Source organism: Nesoenas mayeri (genome assembly GCF_963082525.1).
Source record: "Nesoenas mayeri genome assembly, chromosome: 14".
Taxonomy (NCBI): Eukaryota; Metazoa; Chordata; class Aves; order Columbiformes; family Columbidae; genus Nesoenas; species Nesoenas mayeri.
This window is the reverse complement of record NC_137556.1, coordinates 19,675,293-19,689,103: the sequence shown is the minus strand read 5'-3', so window position 1 is coordinate 19,689,103 and position 13,811 is coordinate 19,675,293. Positions and strand designations below refer to the sequence as shown.

The 13,811-nt window shown below is 51.2% G+C and overlaps 1 protein-coding gene across 1 annotated transcript in view; it reads left to right on the top strand.

Annotated features, from left to right (window-relative positions):
• Positions 1-427: 427 nt before the first annotated feature.
• FGF18 (fibroblast growth factor 18) overlaps positions 428-13,811 on the top strand; it is a 72,147-nt gene continuing 58,763 nt past the window's right edge. The window contains exons 1-2 of the mRNA XM_080353007.1: positions 428-741; positions 999-1,035. Coding sequence (XP_080209133.1) covers positions 710-741; positions 999-1,035 — 69 coding nt within the window. The 5' untranslated portion in view covers positions 428-709. The remainder of the gene's footprint in view (positions 742-998; positions 1,036-13,811) is intronic.

Below are 13,811 nucleotides of genomic sequence, written 5' to 3'. Positions count from 1 at the left end.
GGCTGCGCCTGACACGTGTCGGCGGAGCGGAGCGCGGAGTAGCAGCCGCTCTCTAGTGATTTTTTCCCCCCTGGCGTTTCACGCGAGCAGCGGCGCTGCCCGCTCCGTCGGGCCGGGGAAAGCGCGGAGGGGGCCGGAGCGCGGCCATGCTCCCTTCCCCCCCGCCTTTTCATTGTTATTATTTTTTTGAAAACACTTTCCCCGCCGCCCCTGCCTTCCCGGCCGGGCTGCGCGGGCGGTGCCGCATCCGCGCAGGCGGTGCCAGCTCCGCGGGGGCTGCCCGGGCGAGTCCCGCCTCCCGCTCCGCGCCCCGCGCATCGCCATGCAACCCGCGCGGAGCGGCGAGGCGCGGAGCGGGGCCGGGGAGCCGCTTTATCCGCCTCGCAGGGCTGGCCCGAGGGAGCAGCGGGGGGGGCACTTGCTGATGATCGGAAGTTACTGACAATAAGCACCTTCATCCCCCCCAAAGGCGGAGAGAGAGGGAGAGGAGGAGGAGGAGGAGAGACAGGGGGAGAGGAGAGCTGATGCCTAAGCGAGTCACTCGGAGGAGGCAAAGCGGGCGGTACCACAACTTCTCGACGGCGCGGAGCGGCGCGGAGCGGCGCGGAACGGGGCTCGGCGGCCGGATCGCTCCCATGTCAGGGCGGCGGTGGGGACCTGCACTCCGCTAGCGTGAAGCCACTGACCTCCCCCCTCTCCTCGCCCAGCGATGTATTCACTGCTCTCCGCCTGCACTTGCCTGTAAGGATTATGGCATATTTTAATTTTTTTATTATTATTTTTTAAAGATTTTTTTTTTTTTTAACTTTCATTCTGGAGGCTCCGGTGGCATTTTGCTTGCAATCAGGTGGTAATCGGGACCCGGGCCTTTTTATAAGCTGAGCATAGCTCTGCACCCTTTAAAAATTGCGAACAAAAACAAAGAAAAAAAAAATCGGCTTTAACCATTTTACCGCAGCATTTGATATTTTGTTGCCTTTTTTTTTTCTCCTCTCCAGATGTTTACATTTCCTGCTGCTGTGCTTTCAGGTACAGGTACGTGTCCTTTCTGTCCTCTTTCACTTTGGGTTGCAAAATAGAAACAAAGGCGGCGTGCTGACCTCACAGTGCTAGGCATTTTGGCTTGGGCTTTCACTTTTTTCCCCCCTCTAGTTTTTATAGCCATATTAAACTGATCCCTGCGCCAGATGCTGGAGTGTCACTGGCCCTGGGAAGGGGCTGCCCGTCTCACTGAGCTCCTTTTCAGTGTATGCTGATGCAGAGGCTCCGGTGCGGGCTGGGCGCAGCCGGTGCGCCGGTAGCCTCTGCCGTAACGGGATCCTCTGGAGTGAATTAGCCTGGCTAATAATGTGAGAAGGAGTGCTGGACTCTTCTCCTTGCACAATGTTGATTGATGCACTTGCCTTGGAAGAGCAGGCATTCTCCTGCTCGACCTCCTTTTATTTTTTTCTTCTTCTTCTCCCCCCCTCAGTCCCCCTGTACTAGCGAACTTACTCCTAAAAACTGATACTTTGAAAAACATGAGTTTCCCTAGCCAGGAGAAGGAGGCTGTGTGCTCATTCCCCATTATTCAGTAGAAAGCCGTCCAAGTCAGATCCTGCCTTTGATCCTGCCTCAGCAGGAATGAAGCTGTTGGAGGAACACCCTGAGTGCTGCGGCTCTGCAGCGCGGCCGCCCGTGGGACACACGGCTGGGGATGCCGGAGTGGCCGCAGCCCTGGGGCTGCACACGTCTCCGGGGTGGGGATTTTAGCCGGGCATCCTGGAGCAAACGCACCTGCGGGACCGGGCAGAGCAGGTGTCACTGTTCCGGTGGCTCCAGACCAGCATCCCACTGGGGGTGGGGGCCACTCCTGCCACCCCATCAGCCACACATTGTGCTTTGGCTGGGATTGCACCTGCTGGCCCCCTCGCAGATACACGACGGCAGCAAGGGATGGTCCTGGATGAGCACAGCTGCAGCCTTGGAGTGGGCTCCATCCCTCCAGCCAAGCTAAATCCAAACCAGCCCCATCCCCTGCTTCCCCACCCCTCAGAAAAATCCCCGGTTGCATTTTTTTTCCTCATCTCTGAAAGCTGCAGCTTGAACCTAACACCAGCAGAGCCTCCCCTCGGCAGAGCAGCCTTCTCGTCAGGAGAGGATCCGCAGCTGTAAATTACTCTGCGGTTGGAAGGCGTTTGCTGTATTTCTCCGGTGCATTTCTGTTTTTTTCAAGCCCGAGAAATAACAGGCTGTGCAGGGCTCGTGGCGGCGGCATCCTCTGCAGCGGGGAGACGGTTTTTGCGCTTGTGCGTAACTGAAGTTAATCAGCACTCCAGCCCCCTCCCTCTCCCCCTCCCTTTGGTGCTTTTAGTGAATCAGAAAAAGTTTGGCTGGCTGCCTGGAAAGCACTTGCTAAAATCTGATCTCTTACTTCAGCAGCCTTAAAACTTGGGAAATTGTTGGCATTTATACAGTTGGAGCTTGCAGGCTTCCAAAGCAATAAAATAATAATAAAAAAAGAAAAAGCAGCTCAGTGCTCTGGTGCTATTAGAACCATACTTTGCTCCATTGCGTGCTGCTCTTGCAGCATTTTGCAGGACGTGAGGCCGGGATGCGCTGTGGCTGGGCGCTGCGGAGGGGTCCAGCCGGCGGATCTCACCGGGTGTCACACGGAGAGGTGAACGCTCTTTCAGTGATTAGTGTTGGGAGCCAAAACATTAGATTAGTCATACTCAAGGGCCTTTGAGTGAGTGTCTACAGTATTAATGGTAGATGAAAAGATGTGAATGCTGTAAGTTTTTATTGCCCGTTTTGTTACACTTTCTTTCTGGATTTATTCATGGGATTACATGTTTTGAGCCTGAATGGGAGCGAGGGATTATAGGATTTCTTTTATAATGATCAGTTTGGGTAGGAGTTAGCCTTCGGTGAACTGAGGTAAATTAATGCATCACTTAGGTTTAATATTTATTTAGGCTGAAGGAAGTTGTTTAGTTTTGCTTAAAGGGCTCTATGTTGTATTGGGGAGATTTAAGAGTGCCTGAAATGGATTATATTCTAAGGCCGCCTTTTGCCCTCCCATGCAAGCTGCGATCAGCAGGTCGGCCCATGTGTTAGTTTTAGGATTAGCCTCCTCTGCTGCCGACTGTTGCCCCCTGGCTCTGCACGCAAAGGTAAAAATCCCTCCAGCATGTGTTGAGACTGGAGGTATTATGGGGCAAAGTAGAATGGCTCAGTTATTTTGTGTCTTCTGCTAGTTACTGGTGTACAAAGACTGTGATGTGTTGGCATGCAAGCTGCCTTCGTTAGGCAGTGTGCTGGCTCAGTGCATGTAGAAAGTTTTCTTCTAGACCCTGAGGTCCTTGAAAAGCCACCTGTAGGTGACCCTGTTGGGTGCAGCATCACCCATGGGTGGGTTGTGGCAGCACAGAGGAGACTTTCCCCAGCCCGGACTGGGGGGAGGTCAGAGGGATGGGAATTTTCAGGAGCAGGATTTAGACTCCTGGACGAGTTGGGCTTTGCCGTTGGGTGACATTTCCACGGAGGGACACTGGGGAACAGTGTGTGGTGGGTCACAGGGGAACACAGGCAGTGGGTGCTGGTGGCTGCGAACTGGCACCATGTACCTTGCAGCGCTGCGGGGAGGACAGCTCGTTCTCCGCTCCCTTGCCCTGTGGCAGGAATGTCCCTGTCTTGTTTTCTTCTCTCAAATCTTGAGAAGTTCCTCTGCTGCTCGAGGTTGCTGTGGACCCAAAGGCAGCAGGGACACTGGATCACCTTGGGGACACTGGAGAGATTAATTTATTTGCACAGCTTGTTCTTAGGGGTGCTGTTTCACTGCGCGTTACTATACTCTCCCTCTATCGCTTATCTTTAGCATCCTTCTGTTTAATTCTCCCGCTGCCTCTTCACACTTCCAGGAGCAATTTATCCTCCATGTGGTTTTACTCTCTGCATGTCCCAGAGCAGTTTTGGGTTTGGCCTTAGAGTCAGTCCCTGCTCTTCACATGGGTGAGAAACCCAGGAGCACTTTGCATGGATGGAGAGGATCTCCCATGCTGTGCCGGCTCTGGCAGCCCCGGTGGCCCTTAGGACATTGGGTTTGGGGACATGGGACCTCAGGAGCTCAGAGGTTGGCCTTTGCCAGTATGGGTGGGGGCTGGAGGCAGCTTTGGTGTCAGCTGGGCAATAGGATGTGAGGTTTTGGGTGCTTCCCTGGCTTGCAAGAACTTCTAGCTCTTCTACCCCTGGGCCATCTCCATCGTCGGCTGGAGCACAGGGTGACACCAGTGCCAGCTGCCCCGACTGTGCCGTAGAGCGCAGGCTGATGCTGCCTCAGCCTCTTCCCTGCCCTGATAAACCTCGTCATGTCCTTCTGCATGAAATGCATCTGCCTTAGATTATGAAAACGGTCCCTGATGGGGCCAAATCCTTTGCTTTTATGGTTCTTGTAGGTTAAGATCCAGTTTTGGAATCTGATCCAGAAGCAAACAGGAGGTCAGACGACTGCACAAGGCAGCGCTGGGCTATTTTCACATCTGCTGGTGTTGTGTAAGAGGAAGGCTGCTGCACACCATGCCAACAGTAACTTATGTTTCTCCTAAGCTCCTGTGCAGTGACAGACAGATATTGTTTGGGGCTTTGTAAAGTGAGACATGGAGAAGCATTGCTTCCACACGTTCAGCAAGCCAGATTCTGTGGTCTGGCGAAGCCGCACGCAGCACATGTCGGAAGGATGAAGTCTGCCGAGCAGCTCCCTCCGCTCTCCCTGCTTGCTCCTCTGTGGACATGAGTGCCACCAAATGGTGCCGGAGACACTGCTCTGGCCAAGCCAGAATGTGGTCTGCCCACAGGCTGACTGGCTTGGCTTGCCATGGGGCTCGTGGGCACTCCTTCTGCAGGCATGAACCGGTGTTGGGGACGAGGGTCCCTGCTCACCCTGCCCTCGCCCAGCGGGGTCATGCTCATGTCTCCCCTCTCTGTGGGTGGGCACCCACCTGCCTGCGCCCTCCCTGGGTAGCACGAGCATTCGTCTCGAGATGGCAGCTAAGGCTGCGTGTGCTGCTGGGGATGGAGGCTCTGATGGGACAGGTGCTGTTTGGATGCAACGAACCACTCTGCTCCTTGTGGCAAAGCCCTGCATGCCGAGACTCGGCGGGGACCCAGCACCCTGCAGCTTCCAGGTGCATCCTGCCCTCACCACCTTTGCTCAGCCTGGACAGGGCCACCAAGTCCTTGGCATGGTGTCCCTGTGCCGACACCAGCTCTGTGACAGTCTCTGAACCCCCTCAAATGACAGCGGTGCTCGTCCACGAGAACATCTGAGGTCAGGTCTGCTTTCCAGCCTGAGCTCACCCACCCTGCACTCGTGTGGGGCTACTAATGCGCAGGCTGCAGCAGTGATGATGTGAAGGACAAAACACAGCAAAAGTGGTCTGGGAAAGGCTGGGAAGCTTTCTGTCAGTTTTTTTTCTGATCACAGTCAACTCTTAATTACTAGGCAGTGAGAAGACAAGAGAAACAGCATAAGCAAACCCTGATTTAATTAGCGGAGGAGGAGCTCAGTGATGTTGATGAAGCGCATGACCCTGTCACAGGCTGGAGCTGATGAAATGGTCCATGGCTCTGGGTGTGTGATGCTGCTGGCCTCATGACAGGGGACACGATGTCTGTTGGTGTGGCTCCACCAGTCTGCTACCCACAAGGCTGGGCTTGGTAGTGTATTAAATAATTTGGTCCTGTTTAAAACCCCCTTGCTCTCCAAGAAAACGACCATACCCTTGCCACAAGGGATTTTTATTCCCTGTGCTGACTTCTAGCACAGGCCTGTGAAGTGTTGTGTCCTGAAGCTGCCCCTTGTGTGGGCGCTGGTGCGCGCTCAGATTCTCCTGTGGGAGAAGCAAGACTCGTGTGGGGTGAGTGCAGGTGGGGGTCCCGCCCCTACACAGACGCGGGTTTGCAGCCCGTGCCCCCACCGCGCCGTCGGCTCCTGCCCTGGCCACGTGCTACCTTGGCTTCCCATCGTCCTTCAACGTGCTGGGACAGGTCCTGTGCCAGGAGACCCCTCAAACACACAGTTAGCAGAAAAACTTGCAAGGACAAAGCTGTTTCCAGAGTCCCTTCCCAGCGAGGCAGAAACAAAGGTGAATTCCCTCAGCACTTGGGAGCTTGGCGTTTTCTGGGTGCGCTGTGGCAGCAGGCAGCAAAGCAGAGCTGCTGCTTGGAGGCTCCAATCCACACACCCACTTGGATTGCAGTTTACTTTTTCAAAGCTCTAGAGATGTGCAAGATACTTCACACAAACAGAGGAGGACTCAGGTGTTGAGAAGAGTACCTAGGAGGGTTCAGATTTCCTCTGTTTGAGATAGCTGGTTGCATCGTGGTTGTTATATTTAGTTCCTGTTTTGCTTTCTGTATTGCACATGGTGTGTCCAAGCGGGACAAGGTGAGTGGAGCAGGGCTGGGTTTTGTAGGATGGTTGCATGCTCAAGCCCTGCTAATTTTCTGCTGGTGGAGTAGCTTGGCCTTAGCGTACCAAAGCAGGGAAGAGTGGAATGGGCAAAGGGTGATGCTTCCCAAGCCCCGTGGGCATGTTTGGGATGTGGTGATGCAGCTGGTGGCTGGTCCTTTAGTGAGGAGGAGGTGGGGATGCCTGCTGAGGGCTTCTGGGGGCTCAAGTAGGATGAACAGCGTTGCTGGGACTCAGGTGGCCACTCAGAATATTTGATTTTGCTGACAGCAAAAGTTGATAGCACCAAGCTGGTCAGCTGGGCGAGTGGACATCTCCCTCCATTGCAGGAGACTGAGCTCAACATAAAGACTCCTCTGGGGCTGAATTTTTTTTTATCTCTAAAGCTACTTCCTGGATCCTTGGGATTATTTTTATGTGTCTCTTCCTTTCCGTAGGAGCTGGGAAAACCCCTGTCCTGCTCTCTCCTCCCTTCAACCTCACTGAGCAATAGCTGCTTTTGCTTTGATTTTACCCAGATATGGATACTTTAGGTATCTGATGTGATGAGAACAAGTGAAAAAAGTGTTCAGGCAATGGCATGATTTAAAAAGGAAAAAGAAGAACTGCCTGCTGTTGGTGCCTGGGCAGGGTGTGCAGGGGTGGGTACCTGCTCCCAGGCCTCTGGCTGGACTCTCTGCAAACTGGGAGGCCTGGGGTGGGTCACGTCGTGTTGGAATCTGTGGTCCCAACAGGTCTGAACCTTATCTTTTTTCTTTCCTTCCCTGGGTTTTTGTGTTTTAATCACCCGCGGTTCCATTACAGCAGAAATCATGCAGAGCTGTGCATTAGGCTGCCTACCTGGTGTGTCACGTCTGTGTCCTGCTACCTCTGCAGATGTCCGTGGAGGATTAGGCACCCAGCGAAGCAGCTGGAGGAAAAGTAAGAGAAAGAATGAAAAAAAATTATAAAAGACTGTCTGGCTCTGCCAAAGTATTTTCCTATTGCCATTCAGCAGCCTTACCATAGCATGAAGAGAAAGAAAGGGGAAGAGAGAGAGGAAAGAGGAGGCTTAGTCTGTCATGGTCTGCCTGTTTCCCTTTGTGCAAACTCCCGGCCGCGCCGGGGGATGTGGTGGGTGGGAGCCGACGTGCCAATCTTCCCAGATCGACCGGGGCAGGTTGTGGGGTTCACCAGCTCGCTTCGACATGGGATGGGGCTCCCTGGGCTTTGACACCTCCATCTATTCTGTCTGCACCAACAGCTGAATCTCAAGCTAAACCACAGGGCAGCGTTTTCCACATAGTGACAGCGCGTCCTCCTCTGGCACAGCACCGTGCCCTTTGCCAAACTGCACTTACGCTCTGCTCGCTGCGAGCATTTGCTTTTTTTAATGAGAATGTCTGCTTTATTCTGCTGCAGCCAGCGGAAAAGGGGTTGTGCTGGGGGAAAATCTGAAATGCCTTGAATGTCCTGACCTTAGGGTGTGATAAGGGTGTCTGGCAGCATCTTCCTTCAGACAGGTCCTGCCAGTGCAATGCTGCTCCTGCTGTTGATGCCAGCTGGGGCCAACTCTGCTTTGGGGGCAAACCAGGAGGAAAGGGGCAAGATCTGAGGCTGTTGCTGTTGGGTTATCACAGCCCCTGCCCTGGGAGCAGCTGAAACGGGATGAAAAGTGGGCAGCGGGGAGCAGTCCTGCTCACTGCTGCAGGGCTGGTACGGACGGGAGGTGCGGTTCCTCTGTTCACATTTTATTATCCAAATCTCTGATGAATGCTAAACCTTGATGAAGGCCCCATATTGCGTTGATACAAATACTGGAATGCAGCAATTAATTAATAATGGATTGCTTCTCCTGCAAGGTATTTCCAGTACTCCTTATTCCTCCTGGTTGCTTTTCCTCCTGCTGGATATTTCAAATCCTTTTATTTCCTGCTAAAATACTATCTTTGGCACCATTTTTAAAGACAGCTTGTTAAAAAGCTGTTGCATCTTTTGGAATACCCAGAGCTACTCTTCAGCAGAAATGCAGAATTAACAGAACGCAGGGATCCCTGGTGGATGACTGGGCTTGCACCTGCATGCTGGGCGACACTGGGCATGGCTGGAGGAATGCAGAGCCCTGGGAATAGAAATTAGAGTGTGGGATGAAGGACAATATTGTTAGAAGGGCATTTTGCTGCTTCTTGGTTGCTGTTAATCCGTTTGAAGAGAGGGGTGGTTTGGAAACCTGGTGCAGCGGTCACAGGGCTTCCCTCGCCTGCAGGTGGGATGGGGATCACCCCATCCCAGCAGACCCTGGGCAATCTGCTGCCCTGCTGCTCTTTGGGCTTCTCCCATCCGATTGTCAGGTATGGACCTGAACAGATACTAATATTTATTTTCCAAAGTTGGATTCAAACTATATACAGAGTTTGACTCAGTTTTACAAATATACAAGAGGGAGCGGGATACGTACACTCCTTCCAACCATGGTTTCCATCTATAAAATGAAAGCTGATTTTGTCCCCCCTTAAGCTGCCAGGTCTTAAGGTCACAATCCTGTATGAGGAGCATCAGTGCCTCCCTGTGAGGCTGTACTGTAAGACTGCATGGTGCACTGTGGTATTGATTATCTGTAAAATAAATTATGATGTATGTAGTGCAGGTTTCTGACCCCGTGGTCGCGACCTTGTGGTGATTGGGGAGACTTCCGACCAGCTGAGATCAGAATAGCAAACAGCTTCCCAGCAATCAATACAAAAAAACCAGCAGGTCTGATTGTTGGGGCCTTTTACAGGAATAACGAAGGATGCCGTATTTATATGGCATTTTTATTCTGGGGACTGGGCAGTTCTATAAACTTTGCCTAAAATGAAATGTGAAGCTGTGTGGGGTGTTCTGCTCTGCGACAAGTCAGCCCAGCCATGGGGCAATCAAGGATGGAAAACTTGCAGCGCAAAAGGGCACTTGTGTTTCTATGTTGGGGTTTTTGATGATCAGCAAAGCTGCTGGCACTGGGGTGGGACAGGAGGAATGAGCACAGCACTGCCAACCCCAGCCGCGGGCACAGAGGGACCGCCCTGCCTATATCGTATATTTATTTTGTGAGTTCCAAATAGCATTATCTCAGCCCCTACTAGAGAACTGTTCTGACCCACAAGCCAAACTGACAGATTCATGGAAAACTTGATAGCAAGATCGCAGTGCTGTGTTTTCAGAGGTGTGCAGCTACAGACTCTGCACCGTGCCAGGAGGAAATGAGCCGCCCGCTGCGGTGCTTTGCTGGGGCTGCTCCCCAGCCTGTGTGGGTGCGGCTGAGCCACCAAAACACTGGCGAGGTGGGGGACAGGACACCCCAAAAGCATCATCCTGGCTCCTGACCCCGCTGGTGTGAGGATCGCAGCAGTGTCTCCAGCTTCTGGGTCATTCAGGCTGTGTTCCCCTGGTTTGGATTGGGAGTGAATAAATGGGAATAGGCACAGAGATTGCTTTTGTGCTGTTTATGTTGAAAGAGTGTTTAAAAGGCATTTAGATGAGGTTCTTAGGGACATTGTTTAGTGCTAGAGTCGGGTTAGCTTATGGTTGGACTAGGTGATCCTGAGGGTCTCTTCCAACTGAAATGATTCTATGATAATATGAATTTAATTGCCATTTGAATTTAACAAACAAGACAATGGAAGTTGTTTGCACAGTTTTCTTTCCAGGAGCCTGATTTTCCCCAGCATGCAGCATCACTGTGTGTGCCAGGAACCTGAATGTCACCACGTTAAGTCTTGGGGTTTCACTTCTGGAGAAAATCTGAAAATCTGCCCGAACTCCAGTGCAGGACCAGCAAGACTGATCTCGCAAAGCTGCTCTGTGGGCAGGGTGCTGGGCAGCTGTAGGCATTCCCAGAGCAATCCGGGAGCTGTTCATACTGTTCCATGGGCCCTGTTTTATGCTGGGTGCCACGATGCTTTGGTGCTTTGCAATATCCTGGTGCTGTAGGCACAAATGCCGGTGGTTCAAAGAAAGGGCTGTTGGGGAATCTCCAGTATCATGCCATAAGGTCTCCTTTCTGTGCTTGCCTACCACGGGCCTGAATTTCTCCCCAGCAGCATTTTTCCCAGTGCTGGTGACCGGCGATGGATGCCGCAAAGTGTGTTGGGTTCCCCTGGTACCTGGTACTCTCCAGCTGTGTGGGCATGCAGCAACCCAAACCTCGGGAGGTACCTTAGTGTTTGTAACACCTCTTTTTCTTTTTTTTCCCCCCTATTTAAAATGTTTTGGAAAAGATTTATTTTCCAAAACGGTGGAGAATTGTTCCCTGAAAATGGGAAAGCTGCAATCTGAATTAATTAAAACCAAATGAAACTTTTCCCTCACTCAATAAAGCAGAAAGATAAGAAATCCTATTTGTCCAGCATTTGCAGTGTAAAGATTTCCATGCAGGAGTGCAGCTAATAGAGATCAGTACAAATCTTGTATTAGAAAACAAACCGTGCTTTTCATTTCTGGCCCTAGGCTCACATGTTTGTTATATCTGATCCTGAAGGCAGATTGACAGTTTGATTTGGATTAAATTCAACACGTGGTTTATGCCATACTTTTGATAAGGCTCAATATTAATCTGATTTTTTGTGTCTGCTCTCTTCAGTACATGAGCAGCAGAATTGTCTGTTCCTAGGAATATTTTTGCAGTGAAACCATTGAGGAATTTATTTCTGGAGGGAAGATGAAATTACTGATTTTAAAAACTTTCAAGATCCCAAGTAAAGTTGAAACCCATTAACTGCAGGCAATAAGCTTGACATGACCTGGGCTCGTTTTGAGCTATTTTATTAACTGATATACACAGCTTTTCTTTAAATATCTCTGGAAAGGCAGAGAAGGAGGAGACTGGATCATGCAGCGGGACCAGAGCAGGTTCCTGTACTTTTACCACCAGCATCAGCTCACAGTTCTTGTTAGCCGGGAATGAAGATCCTCACCGTTTGCACCTGTATGTGCTCGTGAGCTCAGGTTTCTTCACTGAACTATGGGCATTGCTACTGTCTGCAGGTTCCCTGGATGACCTATGGTACATCCCTGAGATGGGCTTTTAGGTACGTTGGCCCATTAGGTACAAATAGCTGCTTATTTGGATAAGTGTGTATTTATTCCATTTATGAATGGGCTTCACTTTCCAAAACTGGTGCATTGTGTCATTGGTCTATTCCATATAAAGTGAGTTAAAAAAAAAAAAAAAAAGGTAGAAGAATTGGGAAGGGAGAAGAGAAAAGAGGCAAGGGAGAAGTTGCTTGTTGCCTTTGAGCTCTGTGGCTCAGCAGGTGGGTGTCTGGAAACCCGTCTGCAACGCTTTGTTTGCATCCTTGCTGCAGGATGCAGCGATCGGTTGTGGCTCATTTTGGGGCCACCTCCACCTCCAATGCAAACGTGGCAACTTGCAAATGTGGTTATTTTATCAGGGGTGAAGTTGGTCCCAAAGCTTTTCTTGGGTGCTTGAAGATAACGGTTGCTGGCAGCAGCTGTTGGTTGGTTGTACGGTGCTAGAGCTGGGTGCTGGAAAAGTTCAGACTTGGCAGTGATGCTGAAAGCAACTGAGATCCTTATCCCGACTATATGTTACCTCCGTAAAAGTGAAATTAATGAACATTGCTTGGGTCTGCATTGATTTGAAGTGGGTTGCTCCCGGTGAGATGCTTTGGTGGACTCTGCTCTGCATGATGGAGCTCCGGGGCACGTATCTCGGGATGACGTCCTTGTTTCTCAGCGCGATGGTGCCGGTTCCCTGTATCCCTCCGTGTTGGGTGAGCCGGGGATCCCCAGCCTCAAATGGAAAATGTGTGTTTGCACAATTAGAGTAGCCCCTTCCTTCCCTGGGAGCAGAATGTTTTATTGATTTCTTTGGCCTGCTCACCCCTACCTATTCAGCAATAATGACCCTTCCACCCCAACTCTAAATCATCCCAGCCCACCTCACCCATAAGCCCTTTTTGGGTTGTTGTTGGTATTTATGCTCGTGGAGGTTTATGATCTGTCGGCACTGGCTGTTGAAATGCTTTATTTGTCCGTACGCTGGGCCACACAGGGAGTGTCCTTATTCTGGTATCATGTTCAGAATGCTGTAGTTAAGGTTTGTGTCAGCACTTCCATGCACAAACCTTGTTATTCAGGGGTTTTGCAACTCCATGGAAAAGAAAACCATTGACCTGGCACGGCGAGGGGAGCTCAGAGGCACACATGAAAGCCCAGCAACAACCCACTGCCCATTTAGGGATTATTAGATGGGCAGCCTCTTTCCTCGAGGAAAGCAGCCAAAACCATCCTCTTTTGGTTTGATATTGTGAAAAGAAAACCCCTCTTTTGTGTGCTTGTATGTGTCAGATGGGGAAAACCCAGCAAGGTGGGACCCAGGCTGGGATCCTCTCTGGATACTTAGAAAATAAACATTAGGTCGATGCAGAACTGAGCTGTTTTCTCCTCCGAACACATCGTGTGCTGCAGAGGGTTCGGAGGAGGCAGCGCCTGCTCCCTGACCCCGTGGCTGCCCGGCACCACAGCTCTCTGAACAGTAGGCGACAGGGTATATAAATGTGATTTATTGCCCTGTTAGCACAGGAGCTTGTGGGCTTATAAATTACTTGGAGATTTCTTGATAATAGAAGGAGTGTGGTATAAACAGAAGAGAAAACAGGGCTTGAGAATGTATTTCAAAGAACTTTTGGGGAAGGAGACGTTAGGTGACTGTTGGCAGGTGATGGCTGGTGGTGGTGGAGGAAGAGCCTTCACAAACCATCCCAGTGTGGATGGTTTTTTTATTGCTCCCTCTTACTGGCTGATGTGTTTTGTGGGCGCTCCATGGAGCAGCCTGGAGCAGGGTTGATAAGTCAGAATGAAAAGCTGGCATAGCTGTTAGCCCAGGACACCAGGCTGGGTTTTGCACTGGGGATATTAATTCATAACTTATTTAAGCAGAGGTGATCAGCCACTTGTGTCTGCCAGCAGGAGCAGTCAGGGATGAAGCACTCTTCGGCTTCCTCAGAGGGGACACTGGCAGCAGGGTTTTTATCAAGGGGAACTGGGAGTGCCAAATACATGCTTGACCCTTTTGTTAGCATGACTGGAGTGACTGACAGTGCTGTTACTGCTCCAAAGCTGTTTTCCTCATCTCTGATGATGCCGACAGGTCTTGCAGCATATTGCTACATTTAGCTGGGGTGACTCTACGATGGTGCACAAGATATGACTGAAAGCAGCAGTGATGGTACAGGAGCATCACCCTGGGGAGGGCTTCAGTGATCTGGGAGGTGCAGGAATATGTGCCTTTGGCTAGGGCCGGGGGATGCCCAGCTTTGGTCCTTCCCTCCCTCTAAGCCCTGGGTTTGCTAACCCTTTGGCAGGACACAGGGAAAGGGGT